At 45.8% G+C, this 20,926-nt stretch overlaps 1 protein-coding gene across 5 annotated transcripts in view; it reads left to right on the forward strand.

Moving 5' to 3' along the window:
* Positions 1-18,860, forward strand: part of TMEM94 (transmembrane protein 94) — a 104,190-nt gene extending 85,330 nt beyond the window's left edge. For 3 of the 5 annotated variants that reach the window (XM_061616150.1, XM_061616151.1, XM_061616153.1), the window contains 9 exons: positions 1,816-2,005; positions 2,324-2,401; positions 3,632-3,717; positions 5,307-5,388; positions 10,747-10,907; positions 11,911-12,005; positions 12,498-12,591; positions 13,002-13,172; positions 15,712-18,860. In XM_061616150.1, coding sequence (XP_061472134.1) covers positions 1,816-2,005; positions 2,324-2,401; positions 3,632-3,717; positions 5,307-5,388; positions 10,747-10,907; positions 11,911-12,005; positions 12,498-12,591; positions 13,002-13,172; positions 15,712-15,784 — 1,030 coding nt within the window. In that variant the 3' untranslated portion in view covers positions 15,785-18,860. Of the gene's footprint in view, positions 1-1,815; positions 2,006-2,323; positions 2,402-3,631; positions 3,718-5,306; positions 5,389-10,746; positions 10,908-11,910; positions 12,006-12,497; positions 12,592-13,001; positions 13,173-15,120; positions 15,209-15,711 lie in introns of all 5 variants that reach the window. The other 2 variants (XR_009761310.1, XM_061616152.1) reach the window with 2 other exon arrangements.
* The last annotated feature ends 2,066 nt before the right edge of the window (positions 18,861-20,926 follow it).

Consider the following 20,926-nt stretch of genomic DNA (forward strand, 5'->3'; position numbering starts at 1 on the left):
GGACCAGGATACCTGAAAGATCATCTTTCCCCTTATATACCCAGCTGGTCACTATGCTCTGCGGGTGAGGGCGTCCTGCAGATACCATCTTATTAGGAGGTCAGTTCTGCACCACGGAAATGGACCTTTAGTGTAATGGCACCTACCCTTTGGAATTCTCTCTTCTTAAATATAGATATATAAACAGGCGCCATCTCTGTTATCTTTTTGGCGCCTACTGAAGACCTCCTTCTTTCAACAAGCCTTTTAAGTAGAGACATCCAACTGTGCATCTGTGTTGGAATTGCTTTTGAAGTCTGTTTTTAAGATGCTTTAGAGTATTTTTAGTGTTCTGTTTGCCGTCCTGGGCTCCTACTGGGAGAAAGGGTGGGATATAAAGTTAATAATAAATAATAAATTCTGGAGACCAATGTTTTTGGATTATGCTGTGCATCTAACATTAATCTCTCAAATGATGTAAGATCCCTTGTTGCCTGACCAATAATTTCTGGATTTAAGAGGAAGTGTGTTAGCTGATTACAGTGAAACCAATTCCACTTCACCCCTGTAAGACATTCCTTTAGTTTATCATCTTTTTTCTTCTAGTGAAGCAGAGAAGTAAACGGGTCACAGTGGGTGCCAGAATCAGTTTAGATAAAAGCAGAGAAGACCATTTGAAGCCCTCAAGCTAGTATTGCTTTATTCACCCATCAAGCTTGCTCTGTTAAAAGCACCTTTTGAAATTCAAAGGGGTTTAAATGAATGATACAGAGTCTGCTTGAAGAAATATGGAAGGGTGATTTTGTGGGAATTATTTTGGTGGCAGGGAGGCCGGCAGCTTGGCTTAGGGCTTTTTTTTTGTATTAAAGAAAGCTTAGTGTTGCTTGTGACTCAGAGATGTTCTTGCTGCTCCTTAGGCCCTCATTGTGCTGTCTTGCTTTTGCTTCCATACTTCTTAAAATGCAAATGCTTACATGTTGCACCTAGTATTCTCTGTTCTCTGAAAACAGCAGCAAATGCACTTTTATTTAAATATTTCTTTTACCAAATCTCCAAACTGCTTTATGAACACAGGGGAATTTGAAAAGTAGGGGAAGGTTGGCAGGGGGGGCAGAGTTTTGTGGCAGCAACTGCTGAAACTGGATCCTTCACCTAGATCAATGAGGGCCCAGCTCTGGCTACAGTCTGTTCAGTCCTACTATGCAGATGTACCTGGGAATAAGCTCCATTGAACACACTGGGCGTATAAGGCATAGGATAAAGAACTGAGTACATTATATATTTTAGTCCTATCTTTTAACAATCTGTATTGTTTTGCCTACTGTTGCTTTTATGCTTATGTAGTTTATTTGATTCCTTGATGTATGTGCTTTTATGCTTTTATGTGTCTTATATTATCTGTAAGCTGCCTCAAATTCATTTTGGAAAGGTGGGTTATACATTTATCAAATAAATAATAGAATCAGGCTACAATGCCCCTCACTGCTAGATAGGTGGACTTCTATTTTTCTGGTACCTTTCTTTTGTTATGATCTATGGTTAGAATTTCTTTCTTCAGTCCAATCTGACCTGGCTTTCTTCTAGAATATGCAAACAACATTTTTTCCACCCAGCAGCAGTCAGCTGAGCTGGCTGCTTTGCTGTGGATGACCCGGAAGTAATCTGTGGACCAGTACCAGCTGTCATCTGCTAGGGTTTTTTTTTAAAGCCATCCGTTTTGTGGGACACATCCTTATTTTAGATCAGTGTTGTATCCCTAGAGTATTTGGCTGGGTACACCTGGCTTATTATTCCCCATTATGTTTTCCTCTAACCTGTGTAGTATTGTCTGTACAGCATAGCTCTGGATCCTCTTTATCCCTCCCGCTGCTCTTGGGAGACGTTTGGGTACGCCACCAGCACTAACATGGCCCGTATCTCCGATGAGCTCACGCCTCTTCAGCTGTCTGGCCAGCTGAACAGCCTATGCTGCTCCCTGTCTATTTATCCCGAAGAAGCTATTGGGCTCATCAGGCTCATAGAGCAGGTAAGCTCCCTTTCTTTTGCGGCGATAGTAACGCTGTTGTGACATCCAATAATCTCCCTCGTTTAAATATGATAATAGCATTTTAGCATCTTTTTTGGCTTCTAGATTAAATAAAACCCTTATTTTTCTTCTTGATGCTGAGAAGGTGTATGACAGGATAGAATGCCCCTGCTTTATTCTTTTCTTCTTTTAAAAAAGAAAACCCAATTGAAACTTTCAAAGTGGGTTAATTTACTGTAATCATCCCCAAAAACGTAAGAGTGGTCCCTGTTTCCTCATACCTTGCATACCATCCCTTTAATATATGCTTTCTTTTAGGCCCGACATGCAACGTATGGCATTCGCAAGTGCTTCCTCTTTCTCCTACAGTGTCAGCTGGCTCTGGTCATCATCCAGGTGAGTTATTCAGAATAGCATAGCAGAAAGGGCTGCTTACCTTGCAAGACATCTAAGAGGAACAAGGACTCAAAGAATACTGCTTAACTTGTATATTTGCTAGGGGTATTCATTATCCCTATATCATGGCAGGCTGCCCTGATCCTAGCTAAGATCCAAAGTGTGCACTGGAACATCTTTGAATGTGATCCTAAATCTATAGTCCCCAAATTCTTCATTTGGAATAGTGTCTGCATGGACGGCAAGGTGTACTAGCTTTTCCTAATGTTATTCTGGTTTTCAGAATAAACGTTTTCCAGAGTTTTGATCTTTCTCAAGCTGAACTTAAAGAAGTGTAAAAGATAGAGAGGGTGTATCACCAGAGCCATTGGGCTATAAGGGCAAAGAGGCTGTGAGTTGGGGGCAGAGGTTGGAGATAGGGTATTGTGCAGGAAGCCAATAATCCTATTCCTGATCCTTAGAAGGATCTACTTTTTCCCCTCTAAGCTTTTAGCAGAGGCTGCTCTCACACTGTTTTCTCTCCTGCCCACCTACTGAGCAGAGCTTCCTATCTTGTATTTAACTGTGAGGGCTAGGGGAGTCCTCTTAAAACAAACAGAATGTTTCTCTTTTGGAAAAAAGAAAAGAAAAGCTGCTTGTAGGAATCTGCCTAGGCAATGGAATCCTGTGCTATAGGCAGAGTTGATTCTGCACTGTTCAGAGAAAGTTGCTCCTAGGTGGCTTCCTGACCTCCAGGACACTTTGTTGACTTACAAAACTCTTATTGCTGGGAAGCGCAGTGGATTACAGCTCTCTCTCCTCTCTTGCACATAGTTTCAGGCATAGGGGATGAAATCAAAAATTCCTCAAAAGCCTTTCCTGGCATCCATCCCTGTGTAAATTCGTACAGCTGGTGCACCACGTTCTGTGTGTAGCAGCTGCTGGAAACTTACCTTGCTGGCTCCTTATTGGTTGATTCTTCCTTTTATATACTACCTTTTTTGCCAAGGCACCCAATTTACTTTACCATTTTAAAATTTACCAAAAAAAAAAGGTGCAAAATTGTAGAACAAGTGAGCTCTCTCACAGTCCCTTCAGGAGCCAATGGCACGAGCTCCCCTGCCCTGGGCTCCTTCTTTTTCCTACCTGTCATCTTGTTTCAACAAGATGGGTGGGATGACTTGCTGGTGGACATTCCTGGGTCTTCCAGTCCTGCTGCTGATGGTGTGCCTTTTGCTGTCTTTTGCTTAGTTCCTTTCTTGCCTGGTGCAGCTGCCCCCCATTCTCAGTACCACAGACATTTTGTGGCTTTCCTGCTTCTGCTACCCATTGCTAAGGTGAGTACGGTATCTTTGTGTGATTCATAAGCATGTCCTGCTTCGGGGCTGTTTGCAGGAGCACTGCTTCTTTTCCTAACATAAAATGGGGCCACACGGGGGATAGATACCTGACTTTCATGTTCTGGCTACCCCAGTGGAGGTTGCTAGAAGTGTTTCCATATGGGTATAATGCATAGGAGCCTATATGGATCAGTCTTAATTGTGGGGAGTGCTATGCCTGCGCTGTTCGTTTCTGCTAGTGCTGGCATAAAGATTCTCTCTATGGGCAAAAAAAAAAAAAAAGCCAATGGATGTGCTGAGTTGTTTTTATCCATTACAGCCTCCATGTGGGAGCTGTTGGCAAGAAATTCCACAAAGGCCTAGTTAACTTCATTATTCAAAGGGGCTATTTAAGAAGTTGAGACTCTGCCCTCTGCCCTGTTTTATGTCCTGTCCTCCCTTTACTTCTAGGGGATGATGGTGCTGACAGTTCTAATTCTCCCCCAAAGCTGTCTTGCCTGGTTGAAAACTTTCAGATAAAGGCAATTTATCTTGGCGAGAACTGAAATGTTGGAGGAGGAGGAGGAGGAGGAGGAGGAGGAGAGCTGGGAGGTGTGAGGTAGCAGAATGACCGAATGAATGGAGGCTAATGGCCTACTGTGGAAAGGACAGAGGCCACATTCACACCATATGTTTATTCCATTATTATTCCACTTTAAACAGTCATAGAATCCCCAAAGAATCCTGGGAAATGTAATTTCTGAAGGGTGCTGAGAGTTGTTAGAAAACCTCTATCCCCCCCCAAGCTATAGTTCCCAGAGAGATCTAACAAACAATCCCTCTTCCCAGGGAACCCTGAGAACTGTAGCTCTGTGAGGGGAATTAGGGGTCTCCTAACAACTCTCAGCATCCTTCACAAACTACATTTCCCAGGATTCTTTGGGGGGAACCATGACTGTTTAAAGTAGAATAAAAGTATGGTATGAATGTGGCCATAATCCCTTCTCCTGACCCACTGAAAAGGCACTCCTTGACATCCAAAAGGTGCATTTAGAATTCATGCCATTTTTCATTTCATTTTGTTAACATTTGTTAACCTGCTATGAGTCACTGGCTCAGTTTGGACATAACACTTTCTAAACCAAGGATGGGGAACCTGTGGTCCTCCAGATGTTGTTGGACTCCAGCTCCCATCTGCCCCGGCAAGCATGGCCAGTGGTGAGGAATGATGGGAGTTGCAGTCAGCAACTTCTGGAGGGCCACAGGTTCCCACCTCCAGTGCAAGGCTTATATCTGCCATTCAGGGTAATAAGACATGGTTGAACAAAAGCTGAACATTGGCCTTTGACCTATGCAGTCTTTTGAGTATGGAGGAGGTGTATGTGGAGAGAGTGGGGCAAAGTGTGTCATGATGCGAATAACTGGCTAAAGTGACTTGACAGTGCGCGAAGAAACTATGAAAAGGGCTTCTCCCCAACCGTGACCGTGATGGTTTCTAGAAGCAAGTCACTGAGAATCCAAGGCAGGCCAAAGATCACAGTGGTTACATTCTAATTTTTTAGACTGTTCCATCCCCAGGCTAATTTTCATTTTGTCTCTTCTTTAAGTGTGTCCCTTCTGGGCAAGCCCCCTCATAGTTCCATCATGTCTATGGCAACTGGGAAGAACCTGACATCAATTCCTAAAAAGGTAAGAAAAGGTTACAGCTGAATGCGAGTTAGCTGGGGTGCGAGGAAATGTCACATGCTGTTAACATAATGTTCTCACCAGCTTCTAACATACAACACCAGTGACTGCAATATCGTGATGTAACAGAGGTTAGTGTGATATCTTGTTCGCATTCTCTTTGCCATATGCTTGCCGACTGGGTTTTAGCCTCCAACTTGTGGATCTGCTTACTGCTCAGTTCTCTGAATTCTCTTTTTCTTCCTACTGCCAACTAGACAACTGGTTGAATGTTAAATGTGAGAAGAGATCTTGATCCTGTCTCTGTCTGTCTGTCTCTCTCTCACACACACCACTGAAACAATACAAATCAAGCATGTTAAATGTATACACACATGCTGTCTAATTTGGTTTAGAACCCTGTCCTTAGAGCCTTGGCTTAGACCTGTTTGAAGCTGAGCCTGTATCTCATGGGTTGGGTAGGAAGGGATCTGGGTAAGTTATCAGGTTCCTTCCACACAGCACAGATCACCTGAGCTTGGTTATTACTGTTGTTAAATGGAGAGGGTGGGGTTAGAAGGAATGTGCCTTTGAGAGAAGTGGAGCACTAGGTGGGAGGAGGGGAACCTATTATTTATGCAGTACACAGGCTCTCTGTTGGTTTAATATGTCTACTGTGAACTATAGGCTGAAACTAGGTGTTAAGGGAGACATGAACCAGGGCAAGGGGTCCCTATTAGAAAGATTCATCCCTGAAGACTGATGGATCCAAATGGCTTCCCGATGGTTCTGTGTGAATGTCCTACTGGCACTGTTGTTGATTCTCTCGATATGCCGTCTGATCTCTGGAACTTGGGAGATGATCTGACTGGTTGACATAATCACTCCCAAGCACCTCCTTCCATCTAGTAGAGTTTGTATGATTCAATGTTTGTTGGTGTTTGTATGTGTGTGGTGCCCACGAAGATTTCTCAGGTTTCCAATGTGCCCGTGGCCCCAAAAGATTTGACTCCTTTTGTAGTGACCTATGTCCAGGTCTTCCTGGATGAAATTGATTAACATAAGAACAGAAGAAGAGCCTGCTGGATCAGGCTAGTGGCCCACCTAGTCCAGCATCCTGTTCACACAGTGGCCAACCAGATGGCGGTGGGAAGCCCGCAAGCAGGACCTGAGTGCAAGAGTACTCTCCCCTCCTGCGGTTTCCAGCAACTGGTATTTGGAAGATGCTTCCTCCGACTGTGGAGACAGAGCACAGCCATCATGGCTAGTAGCCACTGATAGTCTTATGGGCACCAACTTGGATGGCTTTAAAAAAGGATTAGACAAACTCATGGAGGAACTTCCAAGTTCATGGCCATCACTGCCTCTTGTGGGAGTGAATCCCACAGTTAAACTATGCGCTGTGCAAAGAAGTACTTTGGATCCGTTCTGGCTTCTAGTCTAATTTTGGGGCAGGAGCTGGCACACAATGTACACTGGGAGGTGGGAAGGGGGAAGTGTATGACTTGGCTAATTCTCCTGGATTTGGCAGTGGCATTTGACACCATCTGCAGCAGCCGTAGTTTCCTTCTGAAACCTCTTGCAGGGAGAGGGCCAGGGCAGTACATCATACTTCGGTGTCACCAATTGTTCCTGGGAGGTTAGTTGCAGAGGGTAGTGCTGGTGGGTGACTTTTGTGTCCCATGACCATTGGCTTCATTTATTAAGATTTGTATGCCTCCCAATAACTAATGTTCTCTGTGTATAAACAATACAATTTAAAAGCCATTAAAAAAAACCCAACAAGCAAAAAAACCCTCAAATATTTGCAATTTAAAAAACAGAAAACCACCAGTTCTCCAGCGTTCCATCTTGTTCACCATGCTTTTTAACAACTATGTGAGATCACTTGGTGGTGTCATCTGGAGAGTTTGGCTGAGGTAGAACTGGATCTCGTCAGCTTATTATCCGTCTATTTCATTAGATCTTGGGAAAGCTATGGAAACCCTGCACTGAGGTCTGGTGGTGGTGAAGGACTGGATATGAGGAAACAAACTAAAACTGAATACATATAAGATGGGTTGACTGGGTTTGGGTGATCAGTTGATCTGGGTTTAGGTGTACAGCCTGCTGTGGATGGGGTTGTGCTGTCCCTGCTGCTCCTTCTGGAGGCCTAAGGGGTGTCAGTGACAGGGTGCGCTTTTACCACGTGTTGGCTGGTATGCCATTATGCTCTGTCTTGTAGAAGGTTGACCTGGCCATGGTCAGTCATGCTTTGGTACCCTCCAGACTGGATTACTGTAACTCGTTCTACATAGGGCTGCCTTGGTGCAAAATGCCACTGTTAGCCTGTTGTCTGTGACTAATTGGACTGGGTGTATTGCTCTGCTTGTATTCAATCTGCGCTGGTCATATATTTGTTTCCAGGCTCAGTTTAAGGTGTTGGTTTTTACCTGGAAGCCCCATGCACTCCATTCCACAACTGAGATACTTTTCTTACTGTTGTGGCCAATTTGCTATGCAAAGGCGAGTTCTGTTCACAAATCCTTCTCTTCTGTAGCTCATTGGTCCATAGCTCAGCAGTAGAGCTTTTTCTTTCTTTTTGTTTGGTAGAAGGTCCCAGGTTCAGTCCCCAGCATCTTCAAGAAGGGCTGGAGGAGACTGTGACGCCCTTCCCTGGCTCTCCCTGTCAGGTTCCTACCTGCTCGTGGCTACTGCCTGTCACTAGGCACCACCAGGGACTCCACCAGTCCAGACCGCTCTCTCTTATGGTTTCTCTCCCCGCTCTAGCACAGATCTCAACAGATCCCCCTGCTAGGCAACCACCAGTAACGTCCCAATACTAGTATTCCCAGAGACTCTGAATACTGGTATTGTTATTCTCTTCACCGCTGCCACCATTTGTTACAGTTCCCCTTCAGCTTTGGTCATTACCTTACCCTCCCTTCTGGTCTGTGAAACCCCAGCCAAGGATCAGGCCTTTGGTAAACCAAATTAAGTATTTATTACAGATAACAAAGCTAACAAGATTAACAAGATTTCTTCTTAAGGCACATAAGCATATGGTTTTACTCAATACTAATCCAAACTCCACCTCCCTCCTGGCAAACAACTCTCTAAACCCCACCAAGCAACCCACTCAGTTCTCTTCTCCCCCCCAGATTCCACTCTCACTCTTCCTTTTATACATTCAGCCATTTTAAACACTCAGCCAATCATCTTGCATTCTACTGCCCATTCACTCCTCCTCTTTCACTCCACTTACCATGTATCTTCTAAACAACTAACACTTACCATATATACATTAATATAGGAACATCACAGAGACCCCTGCCTGAAACCCTGGAGAGCTATTGTCAGTCAGTGTAGACAATGCTGAGCTAGATGGACCAATGGTCTGACTCATTATAAGGCATTCTTCTACGTTTCCTCCACCCTGTCCCATGGTGAGTGCAGGTAAGGCAGAGAGAAAGCAGATGGAGGAAATCCCACACCCCTTTAACAGAGGTTAGGTGTGAGGAACGGCAGGTAGCCCTGGAATGACTGCTGCTCGAGGCAAGAAGGGTAAATCAATGAGCAGCTTGTCAGCCATACTGTTTCCAGGTACTTCCACTGGGTATTGCTGGGAGAGGAAGAGGAGGGCCCTCCCTGCTTTGTCCCTTGAACAATATTTGTGAACCATACCTCAAGAATTCTGGGACTCTGGTGCGAGGTATGAGGCCTCCCTCTGTGGGAGTCGGAAGTCTATTGCTGGGACTGTATTGCCGGCTTACTGCCAACACTTGAGGAATTTTCTTCCCTTACCCTGGATTGCCAAGTGTAAGGTAAGCTTGGTTGCTTGCTGTGAAGCTGTTCACTCTGTGAGAATAAGGACACAGGAACTGAATTTGTCCGGGTCATCCTGGATAAACAACAGTGTATTTAATCCTGTTTTAAAAAATAAATGTAGCAACTTGTATAATGCTGCACAAAGTCAAGGAGTTCAGCAGGTAATCAAAATGAAATAGCCAAATCTGTCCTCTCATTCATTCCTTATGTTATCCTTCCTTTAAATAGACGAGACACAGGCCTTGGTGTGTATTGTTCCTTCCTTTACATCCCTATGATATGTCCCTTTTCCTTCAACCCTCCCCCCCACCTCCAGCTTCCAACTACAGTTGTGGTGCTTTCAGAACCCCAGTGTCCAATGGAATATCGGGGGGGAAAGACACCAATCATATTGGTGTTCTATAATCTGCCTGGCCAATCAAAACAGTATATTTGTCTTCATTCTTCTTCCTTGATAAACCAAGAGTAGGGAACCTTTTTCAGCCATGTTCCTTTTTGGGCAACATGGGGGGGGGGAGACATGCCAGTGGTGGGTGAGACCAGAGGCAAAAGTGGGCAGAGCAACCAGTGTGAATTTTACCTTTGTACTAGTAGGCTAGTTTCTACACACACTCACGCATCCCTCCCCATTCTCTATCCAGGCAAGCAAGAGGGAACACCAGGCAAAAATACCCAAGGAGGATATGAAACGCCGCCGTTGAAGGCTGTGGCCAAGAGCAGTAGCGGTTAGTGGGGCGGTGCAGGTGGGATGGCCTGGCGCACAGGGCTTCCGGTTACTGCATGTTGCTGCAATTTACTGGGAGCTCAGCACAGTGGTGCGGAGCCAATCCAACAATCCTGCCACAATTGTGACCACATGGAGCTCACCGCACTTTGCCCCTCCCCTCCCCCTCTTGGTGAGCAGCAGTGATGCTCAGCACCCGGAAGCCAGGTACACAACTCCCCTCCACCTTGCCACCCACTGACCGCTATTGGGCCTGAGGAGAGGGGGTGTGGCTGGCTGAGTCTGAAAGACCAGACAGAGAGGCCTTTGTTCCCCACCACTGTGATCAACACAGATCTTCTGCTATACCCTTTCCCAACCTTTGGGACCCCAGATGTTGCGGGGCTGCAATTCCCATCATTCCTGATTATTGGCCATGCTGGCTGAGGCTGATGGGAGTTGTAGTCCAACAACATCTGGGGACCCAAAGGATGGGAAAGACTGTTCTAGTACATTTTTTCTCTGTTTTTCTTTAGTGTATACCTCTGTTCCTCATTTGGTGATCTTTACTGTAATCCAGTAATCCTCTAGTGTACCACACAACAGTCCCTGTGATCTGTAGATGCACTTTGGGAGGGAAGTGGGTGGGTTGCAGAGTTGGTTCAGAAGCAGCCGTGTGTCCCTGTGACCATCTCGCTGGGCCTAAGGAGCAGTCCTGGAGGAGTCTCCCTTTTGCTCCATGGTGGTGCTGACCAGGCCGTCTTCCCTGTGAGTGCAGCTGGCGAATTGGAGGCCTGGGCAGAAGCAGTGGGACCAAGTCGTTGCCTTCCGATGCTTGTAAGTAACTTTGTCTTCCCGGCACTGTTTTGCAGACCCAGCACTACTTCCTGTTCTGCTTCCTGCTGAAATTCAGCCTCACCATCTGCTCCTGCTTGGTTTGCTTTGGTTACATGCTGCAAGATTATTGTGCAAACTTCAACTCATCTGCCTTCAGTGTGAATGTCACAGACTGCTCCTCCATCATGCTGCGCAGGTAAAGAACAGTCAGGGTTCCGTTCTCTACTGAAGGTTCCAAATGCAGAGGCTTTAGTAGATCAGCAGTGTATGTTGGGATCGTTTGGATAGTTTGACACAGCTCGTTTTAATGTTTTATGCAGGGGTGGCACAGTTGTTTTAGTAGTTTCGTCTAAGAGTGGAAAGTAATGGAATACAGGCTTGTATACTCTGCCCCTACTCTGTGTGTAAGGACAGAGTAGCTTGGACTCTTGAACCATAGGAAGTCAGCTGTAATGTGTGCCAAAGTTGTTGACCTCTGGTAGCCCCTAAGAGTCCCACTCTGGTTTCTAATCCTTTAGGAGAAGCTTTCCAGATATTCTCAGGTTTTCCTCCACTGATAAGGACTAGAAACTTTGTTTCTTTTTTTAAAAGCCCATAATTAATGGTGTGTTGTACAAATTTATAAATATCTTTATAAATGAATTCCAGGAGGCTAACAAAGAAATTAAACAAAACATCAGTAAATCAAACAGAACAATATAAAGTAATTAAAACAAAACCAAAAAAACCTCTTGGTTACATCTCATGGTTTGTCTAGAGTGAGACAAACTACAAGCCCGGGTTTGGAGGTAACACTAAGCCAAACCATGGTTTAGCCCTGGGTAGTGTGACAACAGCAGGAAAGGGGAAAGAGTATAATAGCTGCAATCTTTGGTCTGGAACTCATGCACTTTCTCATTTGCACTAAGCCAGATGTGAGGAACCTTCGGCCCTCCAGATGGTACTGTGCTACAACTCCTGTCATCCCTGGCCATTGGGAATTGTAGTTCAGCAACATCTGTAGGGTGAAAGGTTCCCCACACCTGCACTAAGCTAAGGCATGGTTTGGCTTTGGAATCTAATGAAATTTGCCTGAATTGCAGAGCCCACCTGATTTTACTCATAGCTCACTAGTTCCTCTTAAATTCAATTTCTTCAGATGGGGTTCACCCATGTCTTGAACCTTGACCTTGTGTGATGCCTTGTGTTTGCTTTTTCAGTAGTACGGAAAGCCCCCGTGACTGGTTTAGAACATTTTCCAGTATTCTTCTCCTGGCTCAAAAGTTTACTGCTGGAATGATTGTCTTACATACTGGTGAGTGCTTTCCATTCCTTATTGCTTTCCACACATTGCACACAGCAGGGATGGGGACCCTTGTCCATGCCCCAACTGAGGGCAGCAATAAAACAAAATGCAGTAAAACAGTAAAAAACGAATTTTTGATCAGTTTGGTCACTTGGTTAGTCTTCCCAAGCTTGAACTGTTTAACTGCATAAAAATGGTCAGGAAGAGTTCAGAAGGGGCATTAGATAATTGTAAGTAGCATCGTTCTGATTGAGGATGGAGTGGGTGTGGCTTTTGAGGAAGGAAGGGGCTGTCAAGCAATGGTGGCATATTCTGGGTTTTGGAAGCATCTCTGAGCTTTTTTTTTTACCATTGGCTGAAAGCCCGGCAGGGTGACATTGAGATTTGTTCTTAGGGCAATGAGTCTTCAAAGCAACCATACTCTTGAGTATTTGTGCAAAGTCCCCTGTGTGTCTGTAGCAGGTCTGCACAGAAAAAACATGTGTTGGTTTTTCTTCACAGTGTTTATATCTGTCACCCACGTCCACCGTACCAAACCACTGTGGAGGAAAAGCCCCTTCACTAACTTCTGTTGGACCCTGGCAGTTGTCATTGTGTGAGTCTTATTCCCTGATTCTTCTGAGTAACTGGAACTAAGTAGATGCTTGATCCCAGAAGTGTTTCATCTCCCTGTATCCATTCTTCTTTTTGCAATTCTTCTCTGGCAGCGTCATTCCTCAGCCATTTTTCTCTGTGCATTTCCGCAGTGCTGTGTCATTCTAGCTCTGATATGTGCAGATACTGTACCTCTCTCTGGCTTGGCTGCTTGTTGTGAGTCTGTAATCACTCCAAACTTCCAAAATGTACAGTTAGAAAATTGACCTGTTTAGCGGATGCTGCCCACTTGTGCATGCTATGTTTTGCTGGCAGGTTCCACTTTGGTTGCTGATGGGATGCAAAAGCGTGTACCGGGATGGAAGGCTGAATGTGTTGCTTTTTTCCAGTGTTGCTCTCTTTTTGTGGCAGGCTGCTGGGCCAGGTCATCCAGACCCTCCTGGACCTTAAGCTCTGGGTGAACCTTGAGTCTCCTGTGACCTACAAAATGGGTGACATTCCCATGGCCTGCTGGCTGTTGGGTTTGCTCTCCCTTATCCTTGTTGTGATCATCAATGAGACTGTCAAACTCCATGAAATCAGGTAAGGGAGCCCAGCTGTGTAGCCTTGCTAGCACTCTCTCTAGTACACTTCCAAAGTTCTCTTAGCACTTCGTGTTGCATGATCTTGATAATCCTCTCAACAACCTTACAAGGCAGGCCAGTATTATTCCCATGTTACAGATGGAGAACAGAGGGTCTGAGGCCACCTAGCAAGTTCATGACTGAAGTGAGATTTTGAACCAGAACTGCCCAGCTGACAAATGATTCTCTTAAATGTGCTGTGCTGCACCAACGGTTGAGTATTTTCAAGGTCCATTTACATAAGGGCATTTTCTCTGTTCCCACATTGGTATTTTGAAGCTGATGTGAAAAACGGTCCTCTGCCCAGAAAAGGGAGGATATCCAAGAGAAGCCCTTATCTGATGCTCTAGTGCTATGATCATGCCCCATCTGCAGCATAATAGGCCAACGAAGGTTTAAGACAGACATGTGGCTCACTGAGTGAATGGTCCATGCTGAAGCACCTCTTAGCCACAGCATGTGGGATATAAGGTGCAGACTGCCACTATGAACATGGCATACTTTGCTGGATCAAATCAAAGATCATGCTAGTCCACCACTGTCACTTACAACACAGCAGGCCATGTGACTCTGGAAGCTCACAGTTGGGACATGTAGGGAGATAGCTGTATGGGTTTATTCCTCCCCCTCCCCCCGCCTTTTTATTTTAACACTAAAAGGCCCTGATCACACCCCCAGGGCCCTCTGGCAATTGGAGCTGAGCAAGTCATAGATGACATCAGGTCCACAGCTGAGCTAACCATTCCTGTGCTATGTAGCAAACTTCCTGGTATTTAAATAAGAATTCCAGGAAGGATAGAATTGCTACCTGATGACACCTCTCTGACCTGTTCCCTTCAGTTGTTGTCTCGGCAACAGGGAAATATGCATAGGACTGCCTGTTTTTCTGGCTGTTTCCCCAGATGGTTTTGGGGCTCTATAAAATGTCAGTAGCTGGGTCAGGCAAGGTCGTGATAACTCACAATAGCCATGCCATCTTGTTTGTCTTCGGCATTTGCATATGGGAAGATTGCCTCCGGACATGGAGGTGCTTTCTTAACCTTTGTAGCTAATAGCCATAGGCCATCCCACTGTTCTCCTTGGGAGGATGAGAGTATTTTAATTAGCAGAATATTGATTTGAGGGGGAGGAGAAAGAGCTGCTTTACAGCCACCATGGTGCCAGCACCAAATGAGCCCTGCCGTGTAAGAAAGCATTCTGCAACCTGACTTTTCTTACCAAAAACATGTTCCTTTCGTTGTGCAGAACACTTGTTTCCAACGTTGCATTGGCTTCTGGAACTGTTGCAAATGAGGCTTGCAACGTGGAAGAAACATTTTAAGGCATTTTTCATTGTAAGAGGGACCGGGAGAACGTAGGTGGTCTATTTTGCAGCTGCAGGCATCTTCCCCCACCCAGACACCAATTCGAGTTAACTTGGGGATAAGCCCCATTGAACTTGGTGGAACAATCAATTAAATCAGGAGTGAATTTTCTTTTCAGTAAATCATGGATCACTTTCTCAAAATCTCACATTTGATAAAAAGCATCTTCTTTCTTGAGGCATGTTTTGGGTCTCTGCTCTTTGGAGGCTGGTATCTAGTATCTTTTGTGAGCAAAAAGTAGCGTACCTTGTACAGAAAAAAGTCAACAGTTGCTGTGAAGAAGGAAAAAACCATGACAACCTGCATCATTCCTTTAGTGTCATTTATTCTGACAGTAGGACTGGAGCTTTCACAACATTACAAATATTTTGGCATGGAGTGGGGTAATAAATGGCTATGAGAAGGAAAAGGCAGCAGGTAGCAAGACCCTGAGAACCAGAAAGGGAAGAGTTCAAGGCAATGCTTCTCCATCCAAGGCATCCTTCCACCGATGCAACCTGTAAACCATTGTCTGCAACATCTTCAAATGTTTTTGGACTCCAGATCCCATCATCCCTGATCCTTGGCCGTGCGAGTCCAACAACAAGAGAGGCCACAGGTTCCCCGCCCTGGTCTACAACCATAATAGCTGGTAATCTCTTGCTCTCGCTCTTAAAAAGAGATATTCGAAAGGCAGACTCCTTGTCAAATTCTTCACTATGCAGGGTGTCCAAGTGCAGAGAGAGGGTTGAAACCTACACAATCCTATCCACTGGTGGAACCTTTGGTTTTCACATTTCCTCAGTATTGCAGAGGGTTCTGCGACATCTTTTAGATCAGAAACTCAGTTCACTGGGGGGAGGGGGGGGTGAGCCAGGCCGTTAGGCCTCGGTGTTACTCCATTTGAACTGTGCATGCATCTGAAATTGCTCCATAGGAGGGTGCAGGAGGAGAAGCCTTTCCTGTCTGACAAACTTTCAAAGACCCCCAAAGCTCCCTGGACCACAACTCGGAAAGGATTGGATTAAATCTCTGTGTGAACATACTCGGTCTTAGAAGTTCTTTGAGAAATGTGCAGGGTGGGCGGGATAGTAGGAACTACAACGCTGTTGGCACTTTCTTTATCTGCTTCTCGTTTTTCTCCCCCCCCCCCAGGGTTCGAGTACGTTACCAGAAGAGGCAGAAGCTGCAGTTTGAAACCAAGCTGGGCATGAATTCCCCATTTTAATCCCGACCTGGAACAGGGTGTGCCTGGAAGGCCCGGGGGCTGCACGTTCCTTTCCCACACAGCCTTGTCACTTTGGTGAGAGAGGGGGACAAAGCAGCTTCATGTGTCAATCCCTCTGGTGGTGTGGATCAATAGAGGCCACCCTCTAGGAGGGGACATCTGCATCGGGAGCCCTGGTGACGATGGCATTGGTGGGACGTGGACTGCTGCTATTCCTTTTTTTATTTATTGTCGTACCTCCTTCCCTTGGAGTGCCTTGGAATCTGGCAGGTTGACATGGATCCAAGAGCACAGTCTGCAAGGACTTCTCATTTGATCATGGTTTCTCAGCTCTTCATAGTTTGGCTTCTTTGTTTTCCTCCCTCTTGCCTTGCTGACTTCTCTGTCAGTCTCCTCTGTTGGTGCATTGTGATGCAGCTTGCCTCTGGCAGTTTTGGGGAAGTGCTGCACATTCCTCCACCCCCTTCTTGTCCCTGCCTCCGCCAGGGAATAGGAGCAGCCTTCCCCGCTAACTGGCCTTGCAGAGGCACACCCTCCCCCCTGCAGCCCCTGGGACCCACAAAGGGCTTCCTCTCCTCCTGATGCAGAGTGGGGAGACTACCCTCTTGTGAAGATTGAGCAGGACTGCAGTGTGCCGCAAAGAACAGCTTGGAGATTTGCTTGCAACAATACGGAGATGATTATGCAGGCAGCCCCTCCAATTAAATTCCTTTGGGATGTAAAGTGTGCAGTTACAGAGTGATAGGCCAGGCCCTTCACCCCTAGTGAGAACATTCTTTTCGGGATGGGATAGTTGCACTTTCATGAGCACCTCATGAGCACCTAAAAGGGCCGGATTGTGTCTTTGCTCTTACACATCCACTCGCTCGCTATTTGATAAACCTTGTGAGTGACCAGGGATTGGGAGATCATGAGGATTTGAGCGCTCACATGGACATGGAAGATAAACTGTCCCTTAAGTAGTCTGGGCCAGGCCCGTGTCTGGGGTGATTGAGAGTGCTTTCACATTTTCTTCAATGAAAAAGTGCTATGTTTTCAAACAACCCTCTTCCTGGCTGCTTTGAATGGGGAATGGCAGGAGGGACTGGACATAATCTGCTCCTGTCTCATATCCGTGGGCTATACCTGGAATGTTTAGGGCCCAGTTTGGCTTGTATTTGCCCTGCTCTTTTGGAGCATCCCCGCTCACACCTGGTTGCTTAAGTTGGGGCACAGAACACAACATCCCACTTTCTGTTCCATAAAGACACGGAACCAGTCTGGGTGAAGCTGCCACTTACTGGCGGGAATTGGCATCATCCTCAATCCACCCTCTTGCTTACCTGCCACTTTTAGTCATGGTGAGTAAACTCGGATGTCCCTTTTTGTGGGAAGAAATCAGAACTACCTCTGCTGGCCAACTTCTGCTCTATTTATGGGCAATACCAGGAGCGGCTACCTTCTAAGCAGGACCTTTCACTCCCCTCCCTCAAACACATTTAGATAATAGGACATGTGTTGCTCAGGCAAAAGCTGTTTTGGAGTAAGTATTTTGGATTATGTGGATTGACTGATCTGCTTTACTTGCTAGGGTTTTGGCCTAGACAATCCAATTTGTCTCATACGACATAAGTTTAAAAGCATTGACCCACTATAGCTTGGTATTTAGTAAACCAGCCAAACCCTCTTAAGAAAGTTGAAGGCAAATTAACTATCCTTGTTTGTGGTGGAACCCAAGGGCACCCACCATTTGGTGGGAGAAATACTTTCTTCTTCCACAGCGGACAAAATGACATTTTACTTTGCTGAAGTAAAAAAAAAAAAAATCAAAGGTTTTAGGCCTGGGGAGAGCAAATGGACACCTGGAGGTTTTAAGAAGCATGTAGCACATGCTTCCCCAACCTGGTGCCCTTCAGATGTTTTGGATTACAACTTCCCATCAGCCCCACCAGTATAGCCATGCTGGCTCATGCTGATAGATGCAGTCCAAAACATCCAGAGGGCACCAGGTTGGGGAAGGTTGGTGCAGTCTGTTGCTAATGTCAGAGTATGTTCCTTAAGGTCCCTCTGCACGTGGCAAAGTTCTGCATACTGACTCCAGCTGATTTTGCACGTGGCAAAGTTCTGCATACTGACTCCAGCTGATTTTGACTGGAAATTCAGCCAATAGTCATATTTTAATCTTTTAAAAAGAGGCTATTGTTTAGAAATAGGTAGAAACACTTTTTCCTCCCCTTTTCATGATTGCTGTTCCCACCCTGTAGCTCAAGGTTTGTTGCCTGCCCACTTTGTGTGATATGTGTTGTGGTGTCCCTGTTCCCACCCTGGGGCAATGAGCTTTGGGGAATGTACTCTGGCTCACCTCTTTACTAGCAAGCCCAGTCCTCTTCCAGTGTCAGGACTGGTGTTGGCTTCAGTTGGGCAGGATTTGCATCTGTAGCTTGAGGCAGTGATGCTTGGCATGGAACCAGCTTGGATCTCAGATCCCAGGCTAAGCTGGGCAGAGATTGGATAGGGATTCTATATTTGGAAACGGGGCTGATTTCCTTTGGGTAATAGAGATTTCTCTTACTTTTTGTAGCCACATTTAAGCAATTGCTTTTGTCCTCCCCTTGTACTGAGCCAGTTGAGGGGGTCCTAGATATTTGCCACACGATTTTTCCTTAGGTGTTTTTAAACTAACACCTAACACCTAATGAAAACTGAGTCAGGCAGTTGCCCTGGTAGACAAGGCACTTTCTGTAGACTTTTGCCTATCATGGTTGATCATGTTGACAATGATTCTCCTCCCTGCACTTCATACACACTTTCCCTCTTTATTTGTACTCAGTTGAAGTCAAAATATGAGGAATGAGCTTTTTTGATGGCTGTCCCTTGAAAAGCCTCGTTTCCTTGCTCTCCTCCCATCCCCCCTCCTCCTCGGCCAGCCAGGACTTCAGAAAAGTGTGGGGTTTGGCTTTAGGAATGAATTTCATCCATTAAACTGTTTTTAAATGGTGTATATTTTCTATCTAAAAATTTTTGGGGATGTATGTAAAAAAATAGATTTGTATTAAAACTTGTAAATTGTATAAAAAGGAACACAGCATCTGATATGAATGGCAATAAATGTCTTTGATACAGTACATTTTTTTAGACGACGTGTTTATCTTCAGGAAGCAAGTGGGGTAGGCATGGAGGCAGACTGCCCCACTTGCTCACACGCGTTTCATTCAGGATGTCACTCATGTCACTGGCTGCAGGATAGGAGATGTAGAAAGCAAAATAATCTTGCTTCCCATATCTGTATTTTCGTAAGCCTCCGACAGTCATGCTGCAGTTTGCTTTGCCACAGACAGGTGGGGCTGCAAACTGCAACGTGACTGAGCCACACTCTGCTCAAGGCCATGTGGTGGGGGGAAGAAAGGATGGCGGCTAGACAAGGCTGAGGCGAGAGCAGCAGAGAGAGTGGGCGGCAGGTGGCAGCCTGGGCAACCCATGGAGCTGCTGAATGGGAAGCCTCGCTGTTGCTACTGCAAGGACTCCCTTTTCTCCAGGAGGAAGGAGAGCATGAGACCAGGTGGGGACAGGGGAGGTGCCTTGGTGACCTTTGAGGGGGTAGGAGCTGCCTTCATAACATGTGAGAGAGGAGAGGGTGACTTTGGTGACCTGGGAAATGGGGAGGTGTCCGGGTGACCTAGGGGAGGGGGAGGAAGGGAGGTGCCTTGGCAACTTGGGAGAGGAGAGCTGCCTTGGCAACCTGGGGGAGGGGAGGCCTTGGAGACTTGGGGCAGCGGTTGGCATGCCAAGTACACAAGGGGGAAGCCCCTAGTAATGTGCATTACCTCAGTAATCCTTATAACAGTCCTATAAAGTAGGCCAGAATTCTTCTCCCTATATTACAGGTGGGGAAGGAGAGGAGAGGGACGGCTTGCCTAAGGCCACCTACTAAATTCATAGCTGAGGCGAGATTTGAACCAGAGACTTCTTGGCTCACAGTTCAGACTCAGGCTTCAATGATGTGCATACTTGGCTGAGAGTAACTCCCATTGAACTTGGTGGGCTTTCTTCTGGGTAGACATATAGGATTGCACTGCCAGCCACTATGCTACCAGCCCTCTCTTTCGTTATCCATGTCTTTGTGACTGTACTGTATAATGTTGGCAAAGATATTTGAGTTTGTGTGACATCTTTCTTCCTTCTGTAAAATTAGTCTGTTTCCCTTTCCCCACCACCTAACATTTTCTTGACAAAATACTGCTTCCTTCTTCCAACTAACAAGGAGTTACATGCTGAGTTGAGGGGAGAGACAGACAAGAACCAAAATGGGTTCAGTCAATCAATATACTTTGCTAATGGACTTTGGGAGTAATGGAGATTCTAGTATAGTAACTAACATTACTTTGGTCTTTGCCAGACGGCCTGGTTCGCGTGTCACATTAAACCATAGTTAAAAACAAATTATGGTTCAATGTGCATGTGCAGCATGCTTGTGCATGCTCCTGAAAAGTTCACCGAGGGCTCCTGTCCCACTCCTGTTGTGCTGTGGGTAAAACAAGTAAGAGTGTGGCTTGCCATAACATCCAAACTCAGGGTTGTGGTTTGTTCCTCTGCAAATAAACCATGAGCAATAACCAAGTTTTGTTCTTGGTTTACTGCTCGTGATTTGTTAGGGGAAACAAACCATAGGTGAATGCAGCGTAGCACTAAAGAGAGTGTTCCATTAGCATTTCTGCTTGCCAGACGGAACAGTCTCCCCTCTCCTCCCCCACGTGCTGTTCTGGGGTTCTCCTGACCCTCCAGAGCAGGTTTGGGGAGGGGAGGAAATCCCCTTGTGCTAGTGGGAATCCTCACACTGACTTCTGCAAGCACTGTGTGTCAGCTGAATACTGCCCCATCGGCTGGACTCTGGTTTGTTTTGTCCACAACACAGCAGGATCAGGGCAGGAGTGGAGCAAGACTTTATTGGCAGCATGCAGCAGCAAGCTGCACATTCACATTAAGCCTTTGTTTAGAGCAAACTGGACCTATTAGGGTTGATTCTCACTTTATACTTTGTTTACATACATTTCAGCTGATATGAATGGTTCTTGTATCTTTTCTTTAAAACACTGGAAAGCAGGGCCCTAGTCCTTTCCCTGTGGCTGCATTTGTGTATTCTCAGGGGCACAAATCAAGTTTTCC

The sequence above is a fragment of the Rhineura floridana genome, chromosome 3 (genome assembly GCF_030035675.1).
Source record: "Rhineura floridana isolate rRhiFlo1 chromosome 3, rRhiFlo1.hap2, whole genome shotgun sequence".
Lineage (NCBI taxonomy): Eukaryota > Metazoa > Chordata > Lepidosauria > Squamata > Rhineuridae > Rhineura > Rhineura floridana.